Below are 19,972 nucleotides of genomic sequence, written 5' to 3' on the forward strand. Positions count from 1 at the left end.
CAGAGAGAAGTAGTGTTTGGAATATAATTTTAAGGTTGACTAGATAGGACTGGTTGTGTATGGAATGTGAAGAATAAGAATCAAGGATAACTTGTTTTTTTAGCTTGAGTAATAGAAAAATGATGTGGGAAAGACTAGGAGCAGATTTGGGGGAGTGTTACTCTAGATAGAGAAGACTTCTCTGGTAAGGTGACTTTTGAGTAGAAATCTAATTGAAATGAGTTAGTGGTCAATGTAGATATCTGGGTAAAGGGTAGTTTAGGCCAAGGGCTCACTAAAGAAAAGCCCTGAGGCAAGAGTATGAACATGTAAATGGAAATGTAATATAGGCCTTTGGATAGAGTGGTCTATATTTACAGGGTGATGCTGGGACTGGCAATAGAGATATGCAAGTTACTAGCATAGTTACTTGCAAGTTACTAGATGGTATTTAAAGCCATTGGACTGTTTGAGTTCATGCAGGGAGTGTAGATAGAAAAGAAGTCAAGCACTGAACTCTAGGATACTTTACATTCAAAGGTAGAGAAGAAGAGGAAAATGTAGCAAAGCAGACTGGGAAGGAGTATCCAGGAAATTAGGAGAAATAGAACTAAGAGTGTGTAAGTGGATGTTTTAAATTATCTTAGATTGTTACCTAAAGAGTTGTGAAATCATCATAACCTTTGTTTTTCTACTGTGTTAGAAACTGATTACAAATGTATTCTTGTCTGTTCAATACTTTTGTGTTAGTGAGGTCTGCTAATAAAATTCTGTCAAAAGACCAGGTAGATAAAGGTGCGATGGTAGAGAAAAAGGACTACAATACAGCTCTTTAAGAATTTTTCTTAATTCACAAAATGAATTTACTTTTCAGAAGAAGCTGTCATGTCAGCCTGTAGTCCTGCAGTTTTTAATTTCTACAATTATCTAAGAACACATCCTCTTTTGCTGAGACGTCATTTTGGATCATCAGATGCGTTTTCCACACACGTGAGTTTAACAGGAAAAAGTGGACTAGCAGGAACAATTAATTTAAGTGAAAGAAGATTATTTTTTACTACTGCCAGTGCTCATTTAAAAGCTGGCTGCCCCATGTTGGCTTTGGAAGTATTATCAAAAATACCAAAAGTCGTCAAGAAAACAAAACCTTTTTGTAGAACATCTAGTTTTCTGGATACTAGTAAAGACTGTTCTCCTACTTCTCCATTAAAATTGGATGTGAAGGAAGATAAGTCTTCTGCTATTGATTGGTCACAGTCACTGATAAATGGTTTTGGATCTTCTTCAGAGGGTTCCTCAGAGAAGCAGTCAAACTCCACTCTGTCTTTTGACTGGAGCCAACCAAGTGTTATATTTCAGGATGACTCTTTAGAATTAAAATGGGACAGTGATAATGATGAAGAAAATGAAGATCTCCCTATTTCAATGAAAGAACTAAAACCTTTACAGAGAAAAATAAAAAAAATAGATGAAACAAGTTCTAATTACACAGAATCTCTTAGCACACTAGATGAAAATGACATTTTAATTCCATCAGAAGATATAATTGCAGTTCAGTTAAAATTTAGAGCATGTTTAAAGATTCTCACAGTAGAACTTCGTACTTTATCTACTGGCTATGAAATAGATGGTGGAAAATTGCGTTACCAACTGTACCACTGGCTTGAAAAAGAGGTCATAGCTCTTCAGAGGACTTGTGAATATTGTTCAGATGCTGAAGAAGTGCAGTCTACATTTAGTGCAAATGGAGATGAATTGGGATTAAATGAAGATGCTGAAGATTTGCTTCACCAAACAAAAGTGAAACAACTGAGAGAAAATTTTCAGGAAAAAAGACAGTGGCTTTTGAAATATCAGTCACTCTTGAGGATGTTTCTTAGTTACTGCATACTTCATGGATCCCATGGTGGGGGTCTTGCGTCTGTGAGAATGGAACTGATTTTGCTTTTACAAGAATCTCAGCAGGTATGTAACTTACATGATAACCAGTCAAAATGTTACATGTATCAAACAGCTGTTGGACTGCCTGTTTTTAAATATTAAAATTGTTGATTTCCTTCATTATGGTTGTTTTAAGGAGTGTTCCTTTTTGTGTGGTGCTTCATATTGTGGATTTGTAAACTTTTGTACATATTGTAGTTTAAGGGCAATTTAATATCAGGCCCCATAATACACTGATTTCATACTCCATATTTTTATATGAATGCCTTATGAGGTGATGAACTTCTTTTGATAAGAGGGTATTGTCCTATTATTTTTCAATATACCATACTTTGCTGTGTATAAAGCACACTATTTTTGCCCAAATTTGTGAGGGAAAAATAAGAATGCGCATTATACATGGGTAGTTCTAATTCCGTATCTATATAGATGTTTTTAATTCTTTTATTTATACTTATGAGTTAAAAGTGCTAGAAATCAATAACGATATCTGTTTGCAAAATAATAACCTGGAATACAGTAATCGGTTTTGTTGAACTTAACGACGAACTTGCAACAATGAAGAGTTCTTGGCCTTCTATGACACATACATATCATAAAATTGTTACCGGTACCTAACATTTCTTGTACCTTGTATCTGTTCTTGTGTTTTGTAATTGTTTGTCATAAAATTTCTTGTACTATAATATGTTAAAAAAATAAATGTTAAAGTTCCTTTATAATACAAAAAACAAGTACCTAAATGTAAACACATAAAAATTTGAATTAAAAAAATTAAAACTAAAGATTTTTTTCCCTGAAAGTTTGGGCCAAAAGTGTGGGTGCACATTATCCATGGGAGCATATTATATACGGCAAAATATGGTAATTAGTGGAATGTTGACCTCCTCAAATCCCTAAGTCTATAAAAAGTTTGTTATGCTTTTAATTTTTGTTTTGAAGTTTTTTCAGACAAACCCGTATTACATAATTAATGGATTATGACTGATTGATTAACCTATTTTTTCCTTTGCTTTTAAGGAAACGTCAGAACCAGTATTTCCTAGCCCTCTGTCAGAGCAAACCTCAGTACCTCTCCTCTTTGCTTGCACAGCCAGTGCCAAAACAGTAGTTGCTAATCCATTATTGCACCTCAGTAATCTAACACATGATATTCTACATGCCATAATAAATTTTGATTCACCACCCCATCCTGATAGCCAAAGCAATAAAGTAAGTATGCTTGGTTTTAGTCTTTTAGTTTACCTATATATTACTATAAAACTGTAAGATACGTGTTAGGGCTTTTAAAAACAATTTTAAATATCAGACTTTATATACATAGTGATTTTTTACATTACCATGTTTATATTGATTTTGATCAAAGAATACTTCTGGTTGTAGGCCAGGGTCATCTTACTTGTGTTACTTATACCCTATAGAGTACTTCAATTTTTAATCATAATGCTAGTTATTAAATCTTAGTTGGCCATTTTATTAAGAGTAATAGGTGTGTATGCAGATACATGAGTAATTTCCTTAGCAGTACACTTAGCCAAAAAGCTGATTGTTTTTTAGAGAGAGAAACTTAATATTTTGGTGTAAAGTTACTGATACGTAAGTAAAATTTTTCTTTGTTAATTTTAAACATTACATATTTTAAAGATAGTGTGAAATATTTTGCCCAGTCATTCCTTTAGGCTAGGTCGTGATTTATGATGCCTATTATAGCAGAATCACCTCCTGAAGTGCTTCTTAAACGTTTGGATTGTTAAATTCACTCCAGACTTAATTGAATCCATCTGTGAGAGTGAGTCCCAAGAATATGTAATTTAAAGAATTTCCTCAGGTGACTCTGATGCAAAACTAATCATAGAGTTATCTAATCAGCCATATCATCTTTCCATTCATCACATGCCACTTTATCTACCATTAAGATCACATTTCATATTTTATCTTTACTGTCCAAACATATTGAAATCCTTTATGGTATGGTCAACTTTGACTATTTTTGTTTCTGTCTTTTTTTTTTTTCCCTTGTAGTCTGTCATCTGTTCTCACCCACCTCACAGGCTGTGATACCATACCAGTTTGATTTTTTACTTTGCATGATGGTAGTCTCTCCTACAGTTTTACCCTTTTGGATAACCTTAACCCTTGTAATGTAATTTTACCACTTATTTTCCTATATTGCTCTGTAGTATAAATGTCGACACTGCGTTTTATACAGTTAGGAATTTAATTTCCTTCATATTGTGCTCATTTTAGCCAAACCCTATTCCATATTTAGCTTTGATAATAAGCATACCCCCTGGTGGATCAATTAGTTTTTTGCTGCTTAAGAACCACCCTGAAACATTAGTACCTTAAAATAACCATCATTTATTTTGCTCATGATTCTGTGGGTTGGCTTATCAGTTCTTCTGGTTTGGGCCAGCTGGGCTGATCTCTGGATACTTCCATTTGTCTTTGGTCATCTAGTAGGTTGACTGGATTCTGGATTATCTAGAATGGCCTCATTTACATTTCTGGTAGTTGGCAGACTGTTTGCAGGGCTCACAAGAGAATCTGGGTCATGTGGGTTTCATCTTCCAACAGACAAGCCTAGCATCTGGGTTCTCTAGAGAAATAGAACCAATAAGGGTGTGTGTGTGTGTGTGTGTATGTGTAAAAAGCTTTATTATAAACAACTGGCTCACATGATTGTGGAGGCTGAGAAGTCCCAAGATCTGCAGTTGGCAAGTTGGAGACCCAGGAAAGCTGATCATATAGTTCTAGTTTGACTCTAAGGCCTGAGAACTAGGATTGCTGATGGTGTAAGTTCCAGTCGAAAGCTGGAAGGCTTGAGACCCAAGAAGAGCCAATGTTTCAGTTCTACTCCAAAGGCAGGAAAAGACTGATGTCGCAGCTCAGTGCAATCGAGCAGAAGTTCTCTCATACCAGTACTTAGCCTTTTATTCTATTAGGTCTTCAGTTGACTGAATGAGGCCTACTCAAATTAGGGAGGGCAATCTGCTACCAATTCAAATGTTAATCTCATCCAAACTCACCCTAAGAGACACACCCAGAATAATGTTTGACCAGATGTCTGGGCACCCCAAGGCCCAGTCAAGTTGACACATAAAATTAACAATCCTGCCTAGGTTATTTCACATGGTGATTTGCAGGAGTTTAAAGAGCAGCAAAAGTAGAATTTGCAAGGCCTTTTGAAGATCAAGTTCAAAATTCGCACATGACTTCTGCTGTGTCCTCTTGGTCAAAGCAAGTCCCGTGCCAGCCCAGATTCAATGAGTGGGGAAATGAGCTCCACCTTTTGATTGGAGAAGCTGGAAAATATTCTGATCATTTTTGCAATCTCCCATGTGTAGTCATTGCTGTCTTCATTTTTACATAATGATAGCCTTGATTTTTATTCATACCACGGCTTATTGATAATTGAAGGATAAATAGCAGTGACATTTTAATCTATCACTCCCCGTTTTTATCTGCATAAAGTACTGTCATACTTCATAATTAGATCAAGAACCTAGTCTTTTGATAGTCTAGTCTACTTTCTTACCTAGGTGAATCTTCACCATCCTCAGATCTACTTCTGTTATTTCTCGCCATGTCATGTTAGAACTTTCTCTTCCCCAGTACAAATGTTTGGCTTTCAGTTGCTATCTTTCATACCTTCTCCTGTCTCTAAAATTTCACTCTCTTCAAATTCTTCGTTTTCTATAGTAAGTAGAATATGTGATAGCATATTCTTCAACGACCTGTCCATAGGTGAACTGTCGTTTATCAGGCTGTGTTTCTTTTGGTTGAGCAAGAAGCAGGTTGAGCCTAAAGGGCTTGCTTTTAATACATGTTTCAGCACTGCTGAATAGCTAACATCTGTTCCTATTTGCTCTTGAAATAGAAAAAAGGTATGTGTTTTATAATTTCTGCCAAAGGTCTCAGTATTTTTTCTGTTCTTTGTCTGTAATGAGACCCATGAAGGTAGAAATGAGTGTTAAGAAAATAGTTTATAAGGGCAAAATCATTTTCTCATCTTTTTAAAAATGTTGATTATATTAGGTCTTGAAAAAAATTACATTTTTTAGAAATTATACTTAAAGTAATTTTGTGTTTTTTTTCCAGGTATATGTAATGCATACTTTAGCAGCCTCACTTTCTGCTTGTATATATCAGTGCCTTTGTGGTAGTCATAACTACAGGTAAATATCTTTTTGTGAAATTTAAGAATACTTGCAGTAATTGATGAGGTTTCAGAATATTTATGCTCTTGCTTTAGAAAAACTATACAGCAGTACACTTTAAATAATGTAAAACCATATGGCTGAAGTGTTGAGTACTTTTTTTTTCTTCTTTGAAATTTAAACTTAATGCCTTTATGGCAAATGAATCTCAAATAAACCCTTGTCAATATAACTTATTTACCAGCCTTTTATTGATCAGTGTCTAATGCCAGACGTGGTGAGGCACTGAGATAAGTTCTCCTTCCTTAGAGTCCATCTAGTTAGAAATAAACATGAACTGATAAATGGTACATAACATGGCATCGTGCTTAAATAAAAAAAACTATGATGGATAGTAAAAGGCTCAGGGAGCGTCGAGGAAGGACTTGGAATTGAGAAAAATTTCACAGAAAAGTTGATTATTTTGTTGATGATTTTTCTCTTTATGTCCTAAGATTTCACTGTAATTTATCTTGGCTCTTACAAAATATTTTAATACTCGGGGATCTTTTTATACCTTTCTTTAGTTCTCTGAAATTCTTTAACTTTATTTCTTCGAACATTTTGTCTTCTCTCTTCTAGTTTCCTTTCCTGTTAGACAAATATTAGAACTTACTTGTCTTTCACCTTTTCTCCTGTGTGTTCCTTCTCTTTATTTCTTTTTACTTCATTTCAGGAAAAATCTTAGCTTCATTTTCCAGACACTAATTCATTCTTTAGCAGCGTCCTATCTTTTATTAAATCTATCTAAGTTTGTATTTTAGCAATTCTATTTTTCAGTTTTAAGATCTCTTTGTTGATTTTAATAGCCACTTTTATTTTTATAACTTATTGTTTTTATTTCTTGATTTTTTTAAACCTATCTGAGTATAGAGCACTTTTCTTAATGTTCTGATAGGTCTATTTCCTCAGGTACAGGTCTTTCACTGAGTTTGTTGTCTCTTACATGATGTCAGCCTTCCTTGGTGTTGATTTTTTTTTCTCTTTATCTTATGCATTTGAATTTTCCCGTGGGTAACCTAAGCTTACTACTCTGATTATATATTCCTAAGGTAGCTTCAACTTGATTTTTTTCACCCTAGTCCTCCAAGAGTTCACTTTCTTGTTACTAAGTGTGGCTTTACTTTCATCAGCATATTTTTTGCTTTCTTATTATTTCCAAAGGCTTACTGTAATGGGGGATGTTTTTGTTGTTACTCTGCCACCTTGAAATTGGAAAGTAAAGCAAGAAAAACTAGTTACAAATCCATCAAAATGCTATGACTAATAAGACTTGCTAATCAGAAGAGGTCTAACCCATCAAATATGCTGTGTTTAAATATTATATTCCTTTACTCAACATATGATACAGAAATGTCTGACAGGGTAACAAAATCTTTTGTACCATTTTCTGTTATATTTCATAGTTTATGTTAAGCTGCAAGTTATTTTGTTCATTTATCTGTTTAGTTTTAGCTTTAAGTGCCCTTTACTTGGAGAAGCTTACCCTGAATTCCCAAATAATGTGAACTACTCCAGTCTTTTGCTTTCATGGCACTGTATGTATAGGTTTTGTCTTTCAAAATAATATGATAAAATTATTTGTGTCTAAATAAATAAAATAAATAAAAATTATTTATTTTCCCACCAGCCTATAAATTTCTTGGGAGACACGAACCATGTTTTTCATTATATGCTTGGAACCTGGTGCATATTCTTGATGTCACCTACCCTGATATAGGGTAGACTAGACATTAAATATCAGATTGAACCTAAACTGACTTTGTTTTCAACCATATAACTTTGTTTAAAGTGTGATATATAAGCTTGCTACTTATTGGTCAATAGTAATTTAGTTTTCTCATCTGTACATATTTTCTCTCTTTCACTAAATACATAGACTTAAAACCTGTGGTCTGCTGTATTTGGTGGAGGTGTGCAATGTGTTTTAATTTGGAAAATGTGTTTATTTACACTTAAAGGACACTTTTTTTTAATATAACACTATAGAATACAAGATAGGTATAATATAGGCAGTATAACTAATAAACAAAAGATTCCCTAGAAGTTAGATCTAAAACATGGGAATATTACATGTGAAATCCCTTTTAGATCATTACATATTATTATTGTTTTACTATATTGTTATTATTGTAGGTTATTATTATTTAAATGTTTTCTTCTCTTAGTTCATTTCAAACAAATCAGTTTACCGGAATGGTGTATCAGACAGTACTGCTTCCCCATCGACAGTCTTTGAAAACAGGAAGCTTAGATGAAGCAATAACTCCCAATACATCACCAGCTCAGTGGCCAGGTATAAATAATTTATACGTGTATGAGTTTTTCTTAGCCCTATTGAATTTAATCAGATGAAGAAAAAGTAGGTTTGGTTTGTGTTTGTTGTATGATAATTATTGTTAAATATTGTTAGAATTCATAATAGTTCAGTATTTACTACTCATTACAAATTCTGCAGTTATTTAGCTTTTAGTATTTCCTTCATCATTATACTAAAATAACTCAAATGTTTTGTTATGTCACTTTTTATAATTTTGCTTTTGTCATAATAGAAAAACATTTTATGGCAATTAAATTTTATCTATCAGATTTTAATCAGATTACAGATTTTCAGTGTTCTCTAAATTGAATAGCTCAAATTTATGCATTAACTGTAATAACCTCTACTAGCCTAGGAATCTAGAGAAGAATATTTTGATCTTGATGCACTAAAGTTTTTGCAAGAATTAGAAAATGTAGTTAATTTTTTTATTTTTTAAAATTTATTGTCAGTGTTATCTTTGTTTGTTTTTTGTTTCTAGGAATAACTTCTCTAATTCGACTTTTGAATTCTTCTGGAGAGGAAGCCCAGCCAGGGCTTACAATTTTGCTCTGTGAGATTCTCACAGCAGTGTATCTTAGTCTTTTCATCCATGGGTTGGCAACACATTCTAGTAATGAACTATTTCGGATTGTGGCACATCCTCTAAATGAAAAAATGTGGTCTGCTGTATTTGGTGGAGGTGCGCATGTTTCCAGCAAAGAACAGACACACTCAAAAGCTTTATCTGGTTAGTTTTTAATGTTTTATCTTTTTGTTTGTTCGTTTTTTTCATCTGAATGATAACTTTGTCGAATGTAATTACATTTAAATTTATTCACGGAAAGTTCTTGGTACACACCATTTGATTAAATCCTGAACAAATAGTTTAATGGTGAAAATGCAATATAAAGTTTCTGGTGCAGTTTCAAACTTTAAGATATTCATGCACCAGTGATTAGAACTGTCTAATGTAGTTTTCTTTAATCTTTTACTATTGAAATTTTCATTTGTTGAAATATACTGTAACATTGATTTTTGTTCTATCCCAAATACAGATTCTCTCTTCTTTCTTTGGCAGGAAGGCACTTTGCTATGCCTAGCCCTCACCAGGTAGTGGTATTCTCCATGGAATGTGTGGGCTTTTCCAAAGCTCTTTCAACCATCAGTTCTCATAGCCCTCCCAGTCTTGCAGGCAAGATATTAGCTTTAGAAATAGGCTTTTACAGTTCAGCTTGCTCTGTGTTGTTTTGGAGGGGTTGCGGTACAGTGGGCCAGTTTTATTTTGTTTGGCACTTATAATAGAAATTTGAGAATTTTTTTTTAAATCAAGCCATATTTTTGATTTAAAGCAGTGATTAGCATTTTAGAAAATCGTCTCTGCATTTTTATTCTTCTTCTAAGTTCTTTGTTTTGATATTTTCTATACCTCAGACTTGAACATATTTTTAAATGGGTAGAAATAAAGAAATGCTGGTGCTAATCATGGTAAATCAGATTATGGCTTGAAATGACTGGAAAAACATTTCAAATGAGGCTGCTTCATGTTTTGCATATTATGATTCTGGCTATTCAGGGTTTTGGATTTCTAAGTGTTCATAGTACCATGAAAAGTAAATATTTTAAATAATTATATCCCTTTTTCTAAACTTCTAATACTGAAACTATATATATTGTATTTATCTAAAGATTGAAACACCAAACTTTCTTGACCTGAAAAAAATATTCATGATGTTTTCTGCTCTTCTTTTAAGTTTTCTTTTTGTAATACATTAGTCCATTATGATAATCTTGCTTTTAACATTTTAAAAACTATTTTAATTATCATAACATCTCTTTTCTAGTTTTTAAAGTGTTATTTCCTATGCTTATATTTTTATATGGATAAAAAAAGAAAAGATTAGCTTCTCATGGATCTTGCTTTTGAATTTATACTTCTTAACCTCAAATATCAAAGTAAGGGAGTAAAATCTGTAGCTCTAGTACTAAAGAGATCAGTATTAAATAAATAATTGGTAAATTAATTTTGACCCTTTTTTAAATGTGTTCTAAGAGAATATCGTTTAAAACTCTGATCTTGTTAATGTGGGATGTGAAAAAGGGATGAATTCTTGCTATGAATACCTGTAAGAAATTAAAAATGCATTCTTACTGGCTAGTCAGTAGGTCTCAATTCCAACCATTCTTTGCTGAGCACAGATGTAAAGAACCTTACTCAAAGTCCAAGTTGTTATTTGTTTAACCACTCAGATTTAGTTGTTTCCAGGCAGAATTACCATTACATAAATTATCTTTAAAGTACCATCATAAACTATATCCCACCATTTATTGAATCCTAAGTAATCAAAGTGACCAAACGTTACCTGTATCTGTACCCTTAACCTTTTGAATTGGGACATGGTAGCCAAATAATATAGAATACTTAAAACACGGGGTTCACTTAGTGGTAGTGGTAGTGCTAGATGTAGTAGTCACATCTAGGATATGTGAGCCCATCTGTCTTTGGGAACCCAGAAACTATTCTGAATACAAATAATCGTGGACGTAACTGAAGGAGCATTTACAGGAAACATGAATGATATGTATGATTCATCAGTTTGCTAACCAGAAAAAAGTGCACTCACTGAATGATGAAGCCAAATGCCTGCTGGTTCCGAAGCTTAGCTAAGTTGAGAAGGAGCAAGTAGAAAAAGAAAGAAGGACATAGAAAAACGGGAAAAAAAATGAAAGAAGTAAAAATAGTAGATAGTGAAGGCAGTGATAGTAATTAGAAGCAAGTCCTGTGAAGCAGATCAGCTGACAGTTGAAGAGAGAAAATCTGAAAACAGAAAATCAATGAAGACAAGGAAGAGTTGGGGTGGCTTTCAATATATGGCAGAGTTCCCAAATCTCACTTTTTGAAGGCAATATTATGTTGTTCTGAAAGCATACCAACTAAAGCAGCACAGCAACCTGATAAATTTTAGGTTGTAAGTAAGCAGCCCTGCGTGTTTGTATTTCAGCTAAACATAATCATGATGTTCCAAGAGTCTAATTGCTTATATATTCGATATGCGTAGTTGACCAAGGGGATAAAATAATGTTTTAGAAAGTTTATTTGAATTCAGCCAAAATTAATATATGTATTTTAGTTTTGCTATTTAAATTTGGAAAGGAAAACTGACAAGTCTAGAGTATTTCATTTTCATGACAACCTGATCAATATTAGGAAGTATTGTATGTTGAAGATGAAATATATGTTTGGAACTCCTAAAGATCTGTCTTTTAAAAAGTGTTGTAATAAACTTAGTACTATGAGAAGAATTTAAGTCACCATTTGTTTCCCTATTCTGGTATAAATTCTGATTTTAGTTTTCTTTGCAATAATGGTTCCATGAACTAAATTACATTTCTCTGTACGTGTCTGTTATATACTCAATTTACTAATCTTTTAGTGACATAAAAATTGACTTAAGCTTTGTAATATAAGAAAATGACATGATTTTTTAAAGTATTTAAAATATTAAGTTTATTTCTCTAGTTTCTCAAATCGACTATAGTGTGTCTTTGAATTTTCAAGCCATTAAAAATCTTAGAATCAATGTTTTCAGTGATTAAAAACTGATCTTTGGATAAATAAGGATAATAGGAACACAAATCAAGCATAAGCTTCAAATTAATAATTTTGAAATCCTGAGTTCCAGTAAAAAGGTTGTGTGAAATCCATCATTTCCCAACTGAAAATAACTAGGAGATTGCTAATGTATTCAGTCTGCAGAGGCTGGATTGAAAGTGATTTTACTAGTCCCCTCCGTACTCCAATCCATGACAGATGATTTTAATAGATGTTAGCTTGGCAAGTCAGAATTCTTAAAAAAAAGGTTAATGTACATAAATTAGTAATTTATTTTTAATCAAATTTAATTTGCTCTGTGAACTCCACATTACATGTTAATAAAGGATTTATTTTTTCTAATTATAATGCAGGTATATGTTCATGGAGTTCTGAAGTATTTTATTACAGTTAATTTTTAAAGTAGACAATCAGCTAAAAATTACTTTTTTCTGCTAACAGTTAGAAATCCATACTTTTGCTTTTTGTTGCTTATTATATAGCAAAACAAAATGTTTTTATTTTAAGAATTTTTATTGCATTTTGTAATATTTGCAATTATAAGAACTGACTTTATTTGATAAATTTACAGTAATGATTTTTATGTTTCCAAATTGAGAATGAAATATAAAATGAGTATTTTATTTGTGGTGAGCATGTTATAGATATATAGATATATATATATTACTATAAGGCTGCTAATGATCTAGACATTTTACAGTACATTTGTGGTATTTGAATAGTTATGTTAAATGCAGATCAGAAAATCCAGATGTTTTTCTTTTTCCCATAAATTTGTATAAAAATAAAAGTTATGTATTCAGTATTTAATGATTATACATATCATTGGTATCATTGCTTTAGCAAAATATGCAAAATAGCAACCTTTCTTAACCTGAAAAGGTAAGACGTCAGTGTATTTAAAACATAGTTGAATACGCCAAACACTTTTAATTGTCTGCAGAACCGCAAAATAGTTCATTTTAGGAAAAATAAATACTTATTTTGTTAGAGTCCTTGACGAGACTTTTCATTGAGGGCCATCTAATGTAAATTTTAAAGTTTAAAAAGCGTTTTATTCATTTCATAACTACTGACGAAGGCAAATTCTTAAACAACAAGGGTGGAGAAAGCATAGAAAATAAAAAAAAACACTGAAATGCACGTGTGTAAAATTTACAGATAAATATCCTTTTATGAAACATCTGTTCCCTCACCTAATATTTCTTATTGAGACTAAGCAGGTGATCTCTGTCCAACCCCGTTTTCTAATATTTCTGGCAGTCCTAAGTGCTGCAGCAAAACATCTTTAATGTATTTTCTTCATTCTAATTTTTCTGTGTGGTCAAACATATATAACCTTAAATTTACTATCTTAATCATTTGTGAACAGTTCAGTAGTGATGAATACATTCACATCGTTGTGAAACAAATCCCCAGGAGTTTTTCATTTTACAAATTAAACAACTGCCCCTTTCTCCCTCCTCTCCCCCCTCTCCCCATCCCCTGCTAACCACCATTCTACTTTGTTTCCTTGAATTTGGCTACTTTAGATACCTCATTTGGGGGAGTCATACAGTATTTTGTCTTTTTTGTGACTGGCTTCTTTCACTTAGGGTAATGTCCTCAAGGTTCATCTGTGCTGTAGCATGTAACAGGATTTCTCCTTTTCACTCCTGAGTAGTAGTAGTAATAGTAGTAGTAGTAGTGGTAGTAGTAGGGTGTGTGTGTGTGTTTACTCCATTCAATTTGTAATAAGTCTGTTAAGTTTGAGCTGAAATCTTATAGGCATATCCATATTTTAGCCTTCAGGGTGATTGAAAAGTAGTACTCTAGGGCCATTATCTACAGAATTTGTATTACATAACCCTATCCACCAACTATGCTTGAGCAAACCACCAATATATGTACATTTATTTATAAAAACGTACAATTGTGTATCCAAATATTAAACGTTAACAAATTTTCTTTTCTTTTTCCCCTTACCTCTTCTTCCTTCCCCTTTCCTCTTTCCCTGCCCATTTCCATTTTCTTTCTTCCCTTTGTGTCTTCTTTCCCTCCACCCTCTTCCCTCTCTTCTCCTTCTCCTCCACTCTGCCCTGCTCTGCTGATCTTCTCCCTCTCCCATTCTTGCCCCTTTTCTTCTTTTCTCATCCTCCTTTCCCCCTTTACTTACTAAAAAATAAATCTAAATAGGAGTTATAATATTTTCCTTCCACATTTCAATGAATCATTTGAACACCGACTACTTTGGAGGCTACCTTGCTCTACCTGTGGTTTAGAGACAAATCACTACTCTCTATTATGATACTCATCAGTTCATCTTTATAGATATCTGTGAAGCAGATGCAAGATACTGTGCAAAGTAATAATCCTAGGAAGACTTATAGAGTAAAATAGTCTTTCTAAAGTCTAGATAATATCCCATCAGACTTTTTTTTTTTATCATTTTATTCTTTAAGGATTATGAACTACCTTAAATTCACTGCTCCTTTAATCTAATTTTTGTCTTTTCCTTTTAAGAGTCTTTGAAAATTATGTTTTATATATAATTTTGAGACTTTGGTTACTCAACTTTCAAGTTTTACATTTCAGTTGTGTTCACAAACATTTGTAGTTCTCACACCTCTAATGACAAAAGAGAGTGAATATATATACTTCTTTGGAGACCTCTAAAACTGAGTTTCCTTGCTGAAAGCAAGAATTAGATTTGAAATCTATTTTCTCTGAAACTTGCATTACTTTTGTCTTCTCCATGTATGTTTCTTTTGGTATAAAATGTTTTAAATCATCCGTTAAATTATTTAGCCCACCCCCCCCAAAAAAAAATGGAGCTAAATTTCAAAGTCCAGGACAGTGTGCCTCCTGAAGCTTCACACACACTCTGGCACACTCATGAATAGCCCTGTGCATAGCGGGGCCTTAGATTGACAAGGAGAGAATGAGATAGTTCCCCTGGTTACTGTGAGGTCAGTTTTTAAAAGAAGTAACATTTAAATCTAGATTCAGAATATTAATTTTGTTGTGTCTGATTTAAACTGACAAATTGAAAAAGTAAACTTACTAGTAGCCTGCTTTTTGTGTTTTAATTTTAGTCAAAGTGCACTGTACGTGTGGTAACAAATTGAGTAGTGCAGAAGATCTTGGGATAAAAAGCAACACTGTCTTACTCCTCAGTATCTCCCATGTCCATTCCTTAGATGTAGCCACTTAGCCATTTATCCATTTGTTTTGAGTTCTTTTGGGAGTTACTTCTATAATTCTAAGAAAACCACTGCAGAATGTGCTGGAGGTGAGGATAGGGCTTCTTACAAGGGAAGGAAGGTATATTTATTTGCATGCTCAGTCCACAATCTTGACATGAAAGCACATTTTAAAAAAGTACATTCTGTGAATCCAAAGCAGCTAAGAAATTTATTTTTTTTAATTTATATTGGGGCCAGCCTGGTGGCTCAGATGGTTGGAGCTCCATGCTCCTAACGCTGAGGTCGCTGGTTCGATTCCCACATGGGCCAGAGAGCTGCGCCCTCTACAGCTAAGATTGTGAACCCTGGCGCTCTCTGGAGCTGGGCTGCCGTGAGCAGCTGGAGATCGGCGTGGGCTGCTGTGAGCTGCCGGGGGCTACCGTGTACCACCACTCACAGTTGGTTCCATGAGCTGGTGCGGAAGAAAGGGGAAAAAGATTTATGTCAAGACATGATTCTGTCTTTTTTCCCATGCATACCTTAGTTTTTCTTTCCCCACTTTCTTGCCTATCCGTGCCCCTTAAATTTATAAACTTTATATCTAAATTTCCTTTTCATTTCTTCCTAATACAGATTTTTTCCTTCTATTACTACTGGTAAAGTACCCATATCCCCCCTTAAAAAGGGAACAGTAGTTGGTTTTTACCCAAGGGGTGGCAGAAGTTCTTGATATTTAATTATTAGCATTTTCAGAAACAAGCAATTGAGTACCTGACAGCTAAATAGTCTCTTTTGGTGCCTCTAAGTTTCATGAGCACTCTAATTAACATGATTTAAGCATAAAATTATCTTAGGTCTTAACTGCAATTTGAAGGAGAAGAGGGAGCATCTACCCTAATGATGAGCTACAGATCATTTCTTTGCACTCAGGTCCTTTTATTTATAGCATTTCAATTAATAATATAACATTCAGTGCTGTGAAGCAGTTTGCCATTTTCCCCTATTTGTTTACCAGTAGTATTTTGATAAATAGTTTTATGCTTCTGGCATTGAATCTGTAATTTTAAACATTTCTCCCCAGTATACTTAATCTCTTATTTTCATGTCATGTGTCTGGATTCACAACCTATACTTCAAATGTGTTCTCACTTTAAGACCCCTCTCATATTTTGCTTTAAAAACTCTACATTTTTATGACATAGCAATCTTGACAAAATCTGTTTATTTAGCATTGCTTGTTAATTTTATTTTCCAAAGATCCCCTAACCTATATTAACATGCCTCCTAATGATCTAAAAACAAAAGTAAAATAGTAATGTTAAAGCCAAGTGATAATTTATCTTAAACTGTACCATTAATCTTTTGAAAGGTAAAAAATCCTTTTATATTCTAAATTTTTTACCAGATGAGAATTTCGCAAAAACAGTTTAAGTTTTAGAATGTATATAAACATATGCAACAGATGCATTAGAATTGTGATTGTTGATTGTCAATTACCAATAAGAACAAAGAAAAAAATTACACATTTTTCAGTTCCTTTTAAAGTTGTTTGAAAGATTACATAATAATCATACCACTTTTTTGCAATCTCTTAAAATACTAATTTTATTCAACTTAATTTCCTTTTTTCTGAACTATTCTGTTAAACTCAGCTTGGCTATAGCTTGATGTAATGCATGAGCATGCTGTTTATGCAAGCTGAGTAGCTTCAAACAGTAAGACAAAATTGTATTACAGTGCAGATATTTACATTCCTTTGGAAGGTAAGTGAATTATCACTGGAACCACTGAAGAAGAATATTGGTGTTCCTTAATTGGAGCCTATTAGACATGCCTATGTCTGGGAAATCCTTGATTTTCTACTGGTAATTTGTATCCGGTGACTTAGTGTTGATTAAAGATTTGTATAACAAGTTTTTCTATGCTAATGCCCTTAATATTCTAAAGTAAAATACTAAGAGAATACTGTAAAGTGTTTAGAAGTTAAAACAATAAAGATTACATTTTCTACCCCTTCTTTGTTATTCCATTGACTAGAAAATTCCATCTCCAAGCCATTTCTAAAAGTCTGAATCAGTTTAATTAAGTAGTTATGTCTTTGATTTTTTTTTCACTGAAAATGTAGTTTTATATGTAGATAAAAGACCAGTTGATTAATGAAGACTCTTATAAGTGAGTTGTTGCCTTTAATTAACATTAACATCCCATGATATGTTTTTCCCCATGATATTCTTAAAAAAATTAAAAATCATGTAGATAATTTCCTGTTGTGGTCTTAGCTACACTGTGAGTTCATTTATAAACAGATATTACATCCTATTACCGACATATACAACAGATAAATCAACGTTCAGAGAGTGAGAGACAAGTTGAAATAAATCAGAGATTGCAATGCAAGGTGATTTTTGTCTCACTTCCTCTCCCTATTTTCTTATCTTGCTGTCAGTAAGAATCTGTTTTATGATTATATTGAATGGTTATATTTTAGTTAATGGTTATATTGAATGGTTATATTGTGGTTAACCACTGATCTTATGTAAAAGTAGGTAAAATGAGTACAATGAAAATAGTACTTATTTAATAATACTTTTCTTTGTTCTTATTAGTTTCTTCGCTAGTGGACGAAGGAGAGAAACAGAACAAACGTTTTAGGCCATCAAAAATGTCTTGCAAAGAATCTGCCCCACCGACCTCTTCCTCAACACCAGTAAGCCAGGAGTCACTGACAGTCAAAGAGAAATTCATCCCACCCGAGCTCAGTATCTGGGACTATTTCATAGCCAAGGTAATATTAATGTGGTTCAATAGAAATGGAAATGTTTAATTAAAATAAGTGTAATTGTTGGTGCTTCCAAATATTTTCCCACTCTGGCTTAGAAAATTTTCATTTTATCAAATATTACCAAAATATATACCCTAAAATATTTGGCTGTATTTCCAACCAGTTTTTAAGACAGCTCTTTGATAAGTTGTGATTTTTTGCATTTTAAACAAAACAAAGTTCTTAGTAGGATGAAAAGAAAAACTAGTTAACACCTTAATACTAATGTACTTGATAGTGATTAAGGAATCAAAACTGCCAGAAGTTAAGCTGCCATCCATACTCTCATTCCTTTTCTACACGACAGGCAGTCCTGCATTGTCCTGATATGCACAAATTTCAGTTACCTCTGTTTAGTCCCTAAACAACACAGTTGAAATTTAAGTTATCACAATATATTAAATGTAAGTAATCATGTAACCTATAAAGTTCCCTGCCAGCTCTTCAATCCACAAATTACAATGAAAACAGATGCACCTCATGATCTGTGACCAATCACAATAATTCTTTCAAAGTCTGTTGGTAATTGGTTATTTAGAGTCTGTTATTTGGTTCATACACAGACAGGAAAGCGTGTCTCCCATGATAAACCCAAGCGACATTTACAAAATTGGGTAATTAAAAGGGAATTGGCTAACAATGATGAAAGTACGTCAAAAAATGAAAAGAAGTTAACAACAATAATAAAAAAATAGAAGAGTTACAACAATATACTGTAATAAGTTATGTGAATATGGTCTCTCACGTTTTCTCAAAATATATTATTGTACTGTATTCACCCTTCTTGTGATGGTATGAGATGATACAATGCCTACGTGATGAGATGAAGTAAGATGAATGACATGGCCATTGTGATGTAGTGTTAGGCTACTACGTATAAGGGTTACTGGAACACAAGTGCTGCAATACTGCAACATTTGATCTGAAAACCAAGATGACTACTATGTGACTAATGGGCGTGTAGTGGGATTGAGAGGGGCAGTGCGAGATTCATCATGCTACTTAAAACAGGACACATTTGAAAACTTAGGAATTGTTTATTTCCATAATTTTCCATTTGACATTTTCAAACTGCAGTGGACCACAGGTAATTGAAAACACAGAAAATGAAACCATGGATAAGGGGGGAACTACTGAACACATTTTTCTTCTATTACCTTAGATCCCTTTCATATTTACCCATTGTATGACTTGTGACACAAATACTCCCCTGAAACTGGTAATGTTGAGAATCAGTTGACACCCACGTTGTTGAATAGAACTGAACCTTCTTGATCATCATCTTATTTCAGCTCTCAGCAATATTCAACATGTGACCATTCCCTCTCTTTTATGAAATACTTTTCTGTCTTGTTCTCAGATGCAAATGTCTTCTAGTTTTTTTTCCTAACCTTAAATTTATTCCTTCATAGTCTTCTTTCTTCATCCTTTTCTACCTGACATGTGAATCTTGAAATTCTTCAAAATTTTGGATTTGGGTATTTATTTTCTCCAGTACCTTCCTTTTACACAACCAAAGTCCTCCCATTTTAGTAAATGGCATCTTCATCCTTACAGTTGCTCAAGCCAGAAACCCAGAAATCACCTTTTTTCTCCCTTTCCCTTGCTTGTTAGATTTATCAGCAAATCTTTCAGTATACTGCGAATCTGTTATTTCTCTCCATCTCCATCACTAACACCTGTATCTAGATGGCCAATTGTTGCCTTAGTTACCAATATCTCCATTTCTACTCTTGATATTTGGCTTTTCTCTCATAAGAGAATGGTCACAGTAATATTCTTAAGATATAAACCTCAATACCTGTCCCTCACTTAAAATTCCTTAGTGGCATTCCGTTAACACTGTATATTGTTATCAACAAAAACCCTACCTGAACTGTCATCTGCCATTCTCTTTTGACCTTTATCCTAACACTTATCCTCTTGCTTGTTTTTCGTACTAAACTCTTTCCCATA

At 33.3% G+C, this 19,972-nt stretch overlaps 1 protein-coding gene across 6 annotated transcripts in view; it reads left to right on the top strand.

The window, feature by feature from the left end:
• Positions 1 to 19,972, top strand: part of DMXL1 (Dmx like 1) — a 111,755-nt gene that overhangs the window by 51,595 nt on the left and 40,188 nt on the right. For 4 of the 6 annotated variants that reach the window (XM_088796681.1, XM_088796676.1, XM_088796677.1 and 1 more), the window contains 7 exons: positions 854 to 1,944; positions 2,941 to 3,132; positions 6,022 to 6,098; positions 8,288 to 8,415; positions 8,921 to 9,169; positions 9,500 to 9,613; positions 17,802 to 17,980. In XM_088796681.1, coding sequence (XP_088652807.1) covers positions 854 to 1,944; positions 2,941 to 3,132; positions 6,022 to 6,098; positions 8,288 to 8,415; positions 8,921 to 9,169; positions 9,500 to 9,613; positions 17,802 to 17,980 — 2,030 coding nt within the window. The remainder of the gene's footprint in view (positions 1 to 853; positions 1,945 to 2,940; positions 3,133 to 6,021; positions 6,099 to 8,287; positions 8,416 to 8,920; positions 9,170 to 9,499; positions 9,614 to 17,801; positions 17,981 to 19,972) is intronic. The other 2 variants (XM_088796678.1, XM_088796680.1) reach the window with 1 other exon arrangement.

The sequence above is a fragment of the Rhinolophus sinicus genome, chromosome 3, assembly GCF_057876585.1.
Source record: "Rhinolophus sinicus isolate RSI-liver-muscle chromosome 3, RSI-T2T, whole genome shotgun sequence".
NCBI classification, from domain to species: domain Eukaryota; kingdom Metazoa; phylum Chordata; class Mammalia; order Chiroptera; family Rhinolophidae; genus Rhinolophus; species Rhinolophus sinicus.